General features: G+C 44.9%; 1 protein-coding gene across 4 annotated transcripts in view; it reads right to left on the bottom strand.

Moving 5' to 3' along the window:
- Positions 1-12500, bottom strand: part of galnt14 (UDP-N-acetyl-alpha-D-galactosamine:polypeptide N-acetylgalactosaminyltransferase 14 (GalNAc-T14)) — a 238282-nt gene that overhangs the window by 41236 nt on the left and 184546 nt on the right. For all 4 annotated transcript variants that reach the window (XM_083643646.1, XM_083643648.1, XM_083643647.1 and 1 more), the window contains exon 6: positions 9385-9506. In XM_083643646.1, coding sequence (XP_083499772.1) covers positions 9385-9506 — 122 coding nt within the window. The remainder of the gene's footprint in view (positions 1-9384; positions 9507-12500) is intronic.

Here is a 12500-nt window from a genome sequence, read left to right as displayed (position 1 = left end):
ACACACACACAGGCGTACACAAAATCCCACCCCCTGGAGCTACGGTGGCCTGTAGCTGACATAAACAGTAATGTCACATTTTCCACAATAGAGAGAGGAGTCAACTAGTCAACATTCTGACAGGAATGTCTCGTGAACAATACTAATCATGATAATCTTTTGTTTATATAGCACTTTTCAAAATAAAATCACAAAGTGCTTCACAATCAAGAAAGATAAGAGAACAAAGGACAGAACAATAGATCAGTGCGGTAAAAGAATAAGACACTAAAAAGCTAAAAAGCTAAGGTAAACACTAAACACATCCAGCCATAGGGAGAACAACAAACTAATGGAATAAAATAACAGGCAAGGAAACAGCCTTAAGAAATCCATACAAGTCAAAGGGGTAACACTTTATTTTGATAGTCCGCCTACAGAGAGTCTACAGAGCATTTGTACCATTTCAACAGCTTATTAGTTGACATTCAACAGCTCAACCGTTTAACAGATGTTTCTCTATCCACATCGTCGTTGCGGGAGCGAGGTGATGTCTTTTGGGGCGCGGGTCAGTGGACATAGACCTATTCTGTCGTGTTGCAAATATCTCCTCACTTTCATGTTGTCATGTCCTTGTGAGGGCATTTACTATTTAGAGATGAAACTACACACACACACACACACACACACACACACACACACACACACACACACACACACACACACACACACACACACTGTTAATTTATGGAGGGTCCCTTTATTAGTTTGGTCAAACTGGGTGCGTGTTTAGCCGGAGATATTAGAGAGCAGGTGGACGCGTTCTGGACCATTAGCACTGAGGTCAGAGGCAGGCGATGGAGGGCTGGACTCCTCTCCCGCTGCACTGCCTTTACAAAGCCCTGCCTGGGTAATGGCTGTTAGGGTAATGACACTGTGTGCAGCGGTCAGGGTGAAGCCCTGCCTGGGTAATGTAATGCCCAGAGATGCTCACAAGTCATTTTTTGCAAGTCTAAGTCAAGTCTCAAGTCTTTAAGCTCAAGTCCAAGTCAAGTCTCAAGTCTCTTATGGATGAGCGTTCTATCATCTGCTGCATGCCATCCGGTCTGCTTAGAACACTGCATAGCTAAAAGTAAGGAATTCAAAGCGTGTACTGTATTATCCTCACTCCTTTATCTATTAGCATACATTATCAGCATTGATTGGATGACATCAGTATAGATTTCCTTAATGTTAATGCACCAAAAAAATTCAATACAAAAATAAAGATTGTTCACAAGTCCCAAAACTCAAGCCCAAGTCAAGTCTCTCAAGTCTTTGAGGACGAGTCTCAAGTCAAGTCTCAAGTCACTGTGAGTGAGACTTAAGTGCGACTCAAGTCCATGTCCCAAGTCCAAGTCCCCATCTCTGGGTAATGGCTGTTAGGGTAATGAGTCTGTGCAGCGGTCGGGGTGAAGCATTCGCCACATTACGGCTCTAATTGAAAGAGTGTTATTTTCAAATGGCTGAGGAGCCGTTTCTTAATTCCAGACATTTTTCTGCACCCGGTTTGGAAAGAGAACTCACAGTGAGCGAGCAGAGAGGAAGAACCTATACGGCTTTAGAAATCCGACTCCCTGCATTTCTCCTGAATCTAACCCGTGCTATTAATACTGTGGACAGTTCTTTTCAGGAAAATTATACAAAAGCATAATAAACATACATGCAACATTAAACCCTTTACTGGATGGAGTAAACCTGCAATAAGTAATTTCAGACCTTATAACCAATCCTGAATGAAGTGTGTGCTATGTGGAGATTTCATTGAGACATAATAACAGCAGCAGCTGTGTTGCTGTTTCTCCTCTGTTCTCGAGCTTGTTGTTGAAGCTCGACTCTCCTCCTCCCATTCCTGAACAAAACATTGTCATGACGGCAGAATGGATGAAGTGAGCGAGTGAACAGTATAAACATGGAACCTTCAGCGGGAGAAAAATCTGCCAACGTGAGACTGGTAACCGGCGTCACTTCTCCATAGCTACGGTTCGCTCAGAACTTTTTTTTGACATCTTTAGCTAGTAGCTTTTATGCACGGTTTCTCCTCGGGGGCCTCCATCGAGTAGTTTTTCTGTGCTTTATTTACAGATGTGTCTAGTGGTGGAAAATGCCGCTGTAATACCTACTAGTGTTAGTTAGTTAGCAGTTAGTCGCTTTAAATACTAGCAATGCAAATTAATCGGTTAATCACCTTGCTTTTAGTTACATAACATATCAATTTGATCCAATTTGTGCTTTTAATTTGAATTGCCTCACTTATAGTTTAAGTTAAGCATTTTAACATAAATCCTTACCTCATTCTGACACATAAATGATTGTAAGCAAACAAGATAATGAGCAAAGCCATTGTAAAATTGATTGTAAAATTGATTTTAGGCAACAAAATTATTGTTGACATGAAAGAACATTCCGAAAAGTAATTATGAGTGCAGTTAGGAGTCATCTGGGATTCATATCATTTTGGAATAAAGACCTTGCTTTCTAATGGTACAGTACATCAGCCAGACAGGCGGGAGCAGACCTTCACCCAGATCAATAGCTCATACATTTAAATATGAAGACATGACTACAGAGTGACTGCACCCACAGAGATGGATGGCTCTCTGCTCTGGTGCACGGACACACACACACACACACACACACACACACACACACACACACACACACACACACACACACACACACACACACGCGCGTATCAGCACAGCATGCAAACACATTTGTCTACTTTTTGCTTACCCTCTTTCTCATATTCTATCACACACACACACACACAAACACACACACACAACACACACACGACAGACACACACACACACACACACACACACACACACACACACACACACACACACACACACACACACACACACACACACACAGAGTGAGCATGAATATGGATGGGCAGATATGGATGAACAGCCTCTGTAGTTTTTACATATTGATCGCTGCTCTATAAAATGAGATGAAGGACCTCTAAAATCAACACAGCCCAGTGTTTACTTCCTGCATTTACTGAAGGTGAGAGGAGAGGAGAGGAGAGGAGATGAGGGGAGAGGAGAGGACAGGAGAGGAGAGGAGAGGAGAAGAGAGGAGAGAGGATGAGAGGAGAGGAGAGGAGAGGAGAGGAGAGGAGAGGAGAGAGGATGAGGAGAGGGGAGAGGAGAGGAGAGAGGATGAGAGGAGAGGAGAGGAGAGGATAGAGGAGAGGAGGGGAGAGGAGAGAGGATGAGGAGAGGGGAGAGGAGAGGAGAGGAGAGGAGAGAGGAGGAGAGGAGAGGAGAGGAGAGGAGAGGAGAGGAGAGGAGAGGAGAGGAGAGGAGAGGAGAGGAGAGGAGAGGAGAGGAGAGGAGAGGAGAGGAGAGAAGTGGAGTGGAGTGGAGAGGAGAGGAGAGGAGAGGCCCCCCAGACCGGTTTTATTCAACGGTCAAATCCGTTTTGAAATCTGTTGATGGGTTGTTTCACATAACTGTGTTTTACAACTACCAAATGTGCTCGCTACAGCAGAGATAGCATGTGTTGCTACTGCTAGCTCCTGGCTAGTAGCTGTAACCTACCTAACGTGGGAGAAAAACAACAACTACCTAACGTTACATTGCACAGCAACCGCCTCGCTCTATGTGCAGGCAGCCAGGAGGGACTATTTCATTTGGAACATTATTATTTATGAATAAAAAATGATTTAAATTGGAGTCTATTACAGTACTTTCATATTGCCATACTTAACCGTTTTCTAAAAGCAGTAACTCATGTTCAGGGCAGATACGGTCATTATATCGCAGCTAAGAGGGGGTTGGAAGCACGCCCCTTGGCTGTGATATGCTGATATAATGACCACATGAGCACGGCCTGTCGTGAGCTACTGCTTAAATAGTGGATGATATAATGAGCACATGAGCACGGCCTGTCGTGAGCTACTGCTTAATAGTGGATACTTCCAATAGGAAATGAGAGCATTAAGGAGACAAGGGGAGGTGTAAGTAAAGGACAGAGGGTGTAAGGAGAGGGGGAGGAGAGGAGTGGTGTGAGGAGAGAAAAGGAGGTGAGGAAATGAAAGAAAGGGAGGAGAGAGAAGGAGGTGAGAGGGGAGGGCAGATAATGTCATGAGATACGGAGATAGAAGACTGAAGAGAAAAGAAGAAAAGGAGAAGTAGTGTGAGGAAAGGAGATGAGAGGAGGAGAAATGCTACGGAGCCCCCCCCTGGTGACACTGGTGCTGAAAAAAGAATTGTAACACAACAAGAAAAGTAACACAGAATGAGATCATTATGTTATACTGGGAAACAGCTGCCGTGTAAAGTAGGGCCTACCCTTTCAGCACCATGGAGCTGTCCTGGTGTTAAAGTCGAACTGAACCTGTTCGTCACGTGCATAATGAGTCCGTTTCAGACTGAAAACATAGTTTGTCTAAGATGACAGGTTGAGAGGCGGGTCATACTATCATGTCGATGATTTTATTTGACAATTCTGGGGACTGGATTGGGCTTTGGCCAATCCTGGCGTGTTCCGCCTCCAAATCGAGTGGGATTCAGTGTGTTGTGGCGCTCCCCTCGGAAAGAGCCTTTTGACGGGAGGAGTGGAGCTCAGCGAGCCGCAGGCAGCCAGCTGCCTTCGTGTTGCCGCGGAGAGTGCAGCACGTCGGCCTGGAATCTCCGAAGTGCGACCCCTGACAACCAGGCTCTCGGATGCGCGCGCCATTATCGCTGCTGTAACGATACGATATCCCTGGAATGCGCGTTTTAACGAGCCAGTTACATTTCTTTGCATTCTTAGAGATTATAGTTTTTGTTTTTTGTTCATGTTTCTAACAATTGGCCAAGTTAGTAGTTAGTTTATGGGATAGGAATTCTGCCAGATGACAGGCACTAGGCGCCATTTTCGACTTAATTTGGAAGAGAAAATTATCCTGAAATGAAGATTTGATTGACAGCTGCCTGTCGTGATATGATTGGTTGAAATGGGTTAGAAATTTGATAGTACTAGGTGACGTCAGCAAACTGTACATTACTGTTATCAATGAAACCTTCTGGTCTTCTAACAACAGGACATACAGTAACACATAGCATCATATAAACAATACAGAACAATCCAGACTAAAAAGAACAAGAGATACAATCAACACAGGTTCAAAAACCATTTCAACGAAAGGCTCAGCACAGTATTATAGTTTACTCAGCAAGGATTCTTTTCAAAAGGTTTTTAAAACCATTCAGAGAATTCGCAGACTTAATTTCGTTAGGGATCTTGCTCCACTCCCCCCCCCCCCCGTATAGAGGAATGTACTTCTCCCAACCTTGCTTTTTAGGTTGGGTCATTTCAAGTTGGCTACACTGGCGCTCGTGTTCAGGCTATGAGTGTCCCGAACAAACGCAGAGTGCTTAGTAGGATCCACGAGCGCTCTTAACTCGTGCGCAATTATGATTGTATCTGGGAACAAAGTTTTATGAGTTAGATAAGGACAGTAAAGTGAGATAAGGACGGACTACTTCAGGTGCCGTTTCAAGGAGGTGAGATGAGGTGAGGGGAGAGACGTGGGGAAGAGAGGAGAGGGGGGGGGGGAGGAAGAGAGGGGAGGAGAGGAGAGGAGGGGGGGGGAGAGGAGAGGAGAGGAGAGGGGGGGGAGGAAGAGAGGGGAGGAGAGGAGAGGGGGAGAGGAAGAGAGGGGAGGAGAGGAGAGGGGGAGAGCAGATGGGAGGAGAGGAGAGGGGGAGAGCAGAGGGGAGGAGAGGGGAGGAGAGGAGAGGAGAGGGGGAGAGTAGAGGGGAGGAGAGGAGAGGAGAGGGGGAGAGCAGAGGGGAGGAGTGGGTTGAAGGAGAGAGTGCTGCACTTATTTCTTGATGAGAGGCAATCAGGGCGACAGCTATTTTCTCCCAAGGCACTGTATGACACACACACACACACACACACACACACACACACACACACACACGTGTGCGCACACACACACACACACACACACACACACACACACACACACACACCCTCTGGCGCAGTAAGTGCTCCCATATTTTTGAAGTGGCCTTGCTGCTAGAGTTATTCACATTCACGATCCCATTTCACACATGCACATAGCACACACGCACACACAAACATACACACACACACATATACACACACACACACACACACATGCACGCACGCACACACACACAAACATACACACACATGCACATGCACACACACACACATACACATACACACACGCGCGCGTGCGCACACACACACACACTCACTCACTCTATCACTTCAAGGATTTACGCATGGACGTGGGGAAAGTACTATAGGATTATAAAATAGGATTTCATAGTGACATTTTCAATCACGTGGTCACACACGCATGCACCCGTATGTGTGTCTGCGCGCGCGGACACACACACACACACACACACACACACACACACACACACACACACACACACACACACACACACACACACAATACACCCACACTTATATCCACACTGATGTAGCATGTGAGAGAGGAGGTGATGCATCAGGGATGAGTAATAAAACAAACTTCTTGCATTTTGACTAATAAAAATAAAGAATGGATTTGATTTGGGAAATTGAAAAATACATGATGCCAAAACAAATGTGTTTTTGATCCCAGAGTGTACTGTAGCACCAGGAAGTGTTACTTTAAAATTGTAATTATTACTATGATTGTTTCCACTGTGCTCCTTGTTGTCTTCATATCACTTTGTTGGCTGACTTTCTAACTTGATCTAGATATCCAATTGAGTATGTGGACTTTGTTTATTTGTCTCTTTCAATTTAATGCCGCTATTCTTCCCCACAATTCTGTTTCCTTCAAAGGCGTAAAATATCTTTTTAACTTACTTGTTTTGATTCTTTGAATGTTCTGTAGTGCATTTTGATTGTTCTTTTATACAAACCTTATCTTTTTCTCGTTGTAATCTCTTTCTGTATGCTCTTTTATTTGATTTATTTTGTCTTGTCTTTGTCTGTTTTATGTATTTTTATCTATTTTATGTAAAGCACTTTGAATTGCCTCTGTGTCTGAAATGTGCCTTGGGGTTCAGATAAAGTGTTGAATCACTAAACTTTTTGGGGATAAATTGTCACAGCTGATGCCACATTTTGCTAACTGCATTTTGCTAACTGCTTATCTAGTCCAGAGTGTGATGATCACAGTGCTGCCCACACACATAGCGGCATAGCGCCCTGTAGCTAATACTGTTGGCTATAAACTATACAAATTACCATAATATGACACATGGTATCATCTGTCAGCTTCTAGCCACTTTTTGAGCAGCCGATAGCAACATTCCTTGGAAAGGAGTTGGCAACACTGTTCCCGAGTATTGTTCTCGCTTCCCTTTTTATTTTAAAGCAGCACCGAGGAACCTTCATTTTGTGTTGATTTTAGCGGCCCCTGTGGACAAAAGCGGTAGTGTTCTCCCAGAACGAAGATTGCATTTCCTGATCACCGAGTTGCCTCCCGCTGTTTTATTTACGGCATAAGGTTGACGTTGTTGCTTCGTTTGCCGGACGCAACAAAAATGACAACCGGTTTCACACAGACAGACGTGAACACAGGAAGTCCCGCTGTCTCGACAAGCGCACAGGCTTTTTAGAAAAAAACCGATATAGAAATCACCCATCTCCTCGCTGATCTGGTCTCATTTGCTGATGTAAGAGGCCATTTACACCTGGCATTAACATGCGTTTTCTGCCATCAGATTGCAATCAGATTGTATTTTATCACTTCAGCCTGATTCCATTTACACCTGGCACTAACATGCGTTTTAGGTGAACAGATTGCAATCCGATTGCTCTCCAGCTCGAACGTCATCCCACGCGCCCCCTTTCGTTTTGGCGGGCTTATTACAACAACACGGACCAGACAGAAGCAGACCTCACAAACTAATCTCCTATTCAACAACAACAGCGACAACAATTAAAATAATATGTTAGCCATCTGTGGAACTGCCCTATTGCATGGGCTTTTGTTGGTTTTTCGTGGAAGAAGCCGTCTTCAACAGCTGAAATACCAAGGACGAAGGCAGAGGATAAATATGTTTTATGCGGCTGCTTTTATTACAGCTGTTATCAGTGCCACCACTGTCCAGAGGACTATCTGGGTGCGGGAACGCAGTCAAGACTGGTGGGAGAGGATAGTGTTGGAATGGGGACCTTCGAGGATGAAGACTGGGTGTCAAATCTGCGTATGCGCCGTCAATCATTTGATTTTATTTGCAAACTGCGACCCAACCTATCCAGAAGAGACACGCAGTTGCGCTCGGCAGTACAGCTGGAGAAACACGTCGCGGTGACAATTTGGTTTAACGTTACAGCTAACGATAGCCTGGTTTAATGGGGAAACTAGCGTAAATATGTATTAACCTTAACGTTACGGGTATAGCAAGTTGAGGGAGGATCACAACATACCATCTTTATCGCGACAATGTCAATTTCATTCCCGTTGTCCTGTCGCTGGCACTGTTGGTGGAGTCCATGCTAGCGTTATTATCTTCAGAGTCGATGACGTCCCCTTCACCTGGACAAAACGATGTCCGATCACCCAGCATTGCATCTATTTCTTTATAAAAAGGACACGTTGCCCTGCCCCCCTGCCACTTTTCTTGTTCTTGGCCTGTCTGTAAGCCAGTTTCAGGTGTTTAATTTTCGCTGACATAGTAGCCAGGTCCTGTTGTGGCCATTCTCTGCCAGTTTCTTAGCCACTACTTCATAAATGGGTCGGTTGCGATATGCACTGCCAAGTTTAGCTTGTATACTTTCCTCAGACCAAATTGAAAGCAGACACTTGGTCTCCTCGTGACTCCATCCACGAGTGTCTTCATCCATTGCATTAGTCCTTGCTGTTAACGTTAGCGTGTAACGCTAGCTCTGGCTGTGTTATTTCTTTGTGCACTAGATAAACTTTCGCGGCGCGCGCGAGGACGTATTTCCGTAATTTGCAATGTAGTTTTAGCAATCCAGTAGGTGGCGGTAAGGCAACATTTAAGGATGCCAACCGCCATAAAACTGCAATGAAGATTATGTATTTCCATAATGGTAGTTGCTGAATGCGTTTTGAGAGGACGCATTGCATTTACACTTGTGTTAAATGTTGTCATAATGCGTCCCTGACCACCTCCGGAGGTGGTTTGGCCGATCAGATTGCAATCCTTCTTCAATACGTTTTGGGGGTGTTTACACCTGTACTTTCAAGTGATAAAATACAATCGGATTGCAATCTGATGGCAGAAAACGCATGTTAATGCCAGGTGTAAATGGCCTCTAAGATGCATCAGTATTACATCTCATAAGCAGTGAAAAGTTCCTCGTAGCTGCTTTAAACAGAGCCTTGGTCTGTGTGTGTGTGGCTGGCTGAGATGTGTGTACCTGTTTGATCCTCTGCAGCAGGGGGGGCAGCCAGTCCTTGTTGACCTCACAGTGGCTGTCCAGGAAGGTGAGGACTCCCGCCCTCGATGCATCCGCCCCCCGCACCCGGGACCGGATCAGACCTGACACACGCACACACAACACGCACGCACGCGCATGCACGCACGCACGCACGCAAACACACACACACGCACGCACGCACGCGCACACACACACACACACACACACACACACACACACGCACACACACACACACACACACACTAATTAGTTTCAAAATGCGTCATACAGTATCACATCATTTATGTATACTGTAGATCCATACATGATTTGCATTTGGATTGTAATATTGTCGCCTGGCTCCGGCTCATGAACTTTGTAACTAAGCGCTCTCAGAGGGTGAGAGTAAACGGCGCCCTCTCTGGTTCTCTTGAATCATTCGACTGGGTCGCCACAGGGCGTGTGTACTCTGCTCCCTGCTGTTCATTTTATACACCAATTTGTGTGTCAGTCACTACGTGGCTCCAGATATGTGATTATTACATTAGCGGATGACTCTGTTGTGTTGAGCCTCTTAAAGCACGATGACACCTGACAAGTGTCAAGGAGTTTGTCGACTGGTGTAACGAAGCGTTCCTCTAAAGCTGTGTTCACACCGAGATATTTATTTTTCTCTCTGTCGCTCGACTGAACCCTTTGGAATCGCTCTGTCGCTCTGTTTAAATTGGACATCTGATGTTGACGGACATCTGGGGGCTATAACGTTACGCAATGTCATGATATTTGTCCACTACGAGCCACCGTAGTTGTTAACAAGCTAAGCCTATCAGCGTGCTCCTAATGCGAGCTCTATACCAGTAGTACAGACTTCCCTTCATGTCAGCTGTCAGCCTGTCAATGAGCTGTCAATGCGGTTTGTTGCCACACAATAAACCAGCGGTTTGTTCCAAGCCAGTGTGATCCTTGACTCGCTCTCACACGGCAGCCAATCAGCGTTGAACAGCGAGCGACTGATGCCAGCGTAATTTTGCTCGAGTTGGGATATTTCATCTCAGGCGACGAGCGTATTTTCTCCTTATCGCTCTGTCTCTGACGCTCGGACGCCCAGCGATTTTTCTCGCGGGCGAATACACGCTCAATCGCTCGTTTGCATTGACTTTCTATGTAAACTCGATGCCAGCGAAAAACTTGAATAGGTCAGTGTGAACGCAGCTTTACTCAATCATCATCATCATCATCATCACTTTATTTGTCAGACACAACGTCCATTAAAAAACACACAATACATTGATATAAAACAGGTAAGCAACACAATAAGAGCAACTCAACAATTCTACAGTAAGGCACTGTACCAGTGTTTCCAGATGGAAGACAGGTATCTCGTGTCACTGAGATTGTGTTGAGACAGCAACATAATGAGCATATTCTGAGACACATTCAGACGACAGATAAACGTATACATCAGGTTTCTCAGCAGGGCATGAAAGGTGTTAACTCCTGCTCCACAAAACATTTCACTGGCGCTGCTACACCTTGGCTTCCTAAGAAGGATCCTCAGGCAGTCGTCATAAGCAACCTGGAGCTTTTGGATGCTAGCCTGCTTAAACTTGACCCACAGGGGGGCAGTATAAAGAGGAGTACAGTAGGCTTCAAACAGGTTTACGTTTACATCATTTGAGCAAAAATAAAACTTCTTCCTCAGCATGTTAGCTTGAGCATACAGTACACGCCTCTGTCTGTACATGTCATCATCATCACTCATTTGATCAGTTATAATATGACCCAATGTGACTCAATGACTCAATGTTTCTAAGAACAAAGAAAAGAAGGTCCTTTGTATGGGAGTCCCCCCCCCCCACACACACACACACACCTACTCTTATCAAGCAGTATAAGTATCTGGCAATGATCTTAGATGACGAGCTTAGCTTTGAGCCTAATGCGAAGGCAAATGTCCAAAAAGCTCACAAACGTCTATTCTTTTTATGAAAGCCAACGTGCAGAAGGCTTTTAAGAAAACGTTTGACTCAACCCGATCTCCCAAAAAATTGTAAAATAGCAACGTTTGTGGACCAACGTTGCTATGTTACAATTTCGGCTCCGAAATTGTAAAATGGTAGTTTACGGAGATTTTCTGTTTCTAACCCCTCCCCCTCCCCTAACCCTAACCCTACGATCTCAGAATGTTACCATTTTACAATTTTCGAGCCGAAATTGTAACATAGCAACGTTGGTCCAAAACGTTGCTATTTCACAATTTTCTGTGAGACTGTGTTTGGTATTGAGTGTGTTCTTAGCGTTGTTGGAGAGCCTGCTCTCTCCACGGGCCTTTCTACCCCAGGGGCCCCAGTGCAACCACACTGCCTACACTGTCTATATTTAAACCCCTGAGCAGCACCTCTGTCCAGCTTCTGATGGGTGAAGAGGAAGTGGAAGCACTGGTAAAAGCCCGACGGTGGCATGTTTCTTGTTGAGAGGTGAACTATATCCTACAGCACCATGAGACCACTGGAGTCTTCTGATGAGCATGCTGTCATGAGACATGAGAGGCATCTCAAAGCCGAGGGAGATACACACTGACCCACGTAGTCGCAGCATGGGCCATGACACACAGCTTGACATGCTGTGGAGAGATCGTGTAGTAGACACTTTGCAAACTGCACTGTCAGTCCATCACATTTGAATGCCATTGTGTGTTTAGAGCAGTGGTTCTCAAATGGGGGGTCCGGGGCACTTTGCAAGCGGGTCCGCGAAAAGTTTTCAGGAAAATAAAAATAAAAACGCTTTTTTTTTTGCAAAAGCTTCATAGTTCAACGAAAATATGTTATGCTTTAAATCTAAAATGGTTCATGGATTACATTCTAATCTAACATACCTATCAATTTAAAAGTCAAGCATGTTGCCGTGGAAACAATTAAGCTTAGGTCAAAATCACAAATCAGAATGAGGGGGTCCCCGAGAATATTTTCTATCTTGTAAGGGGTCCTTGGCTGAAAAACATTTGAGAACCTCTGATTTAGAGGGCCTCTGATGTCCCTGGATTCTGGTTTACTTACATTATAATCACATTATAGTTGCATTTTTTTAATCTGCGTGTACACATTGTAGCTAAAGCT

This window comes from Poromitra crassiceps (assembly GCF_964638095.1).
Source record: "Poromitra crassiceps genome assembly, chromosome: 9".
Classification (NCBI taxonomy): Eukaryota; Metazoa; Chordata; class Actinopteri; order Beryciformes; family Melamphaidae; genus Poromitra; species Poromitra crassiceps.
Note: the sequence above shows the minus strand (reverse complement) of the source record. Positions and strands in the feature narration are given on the sequence as shown.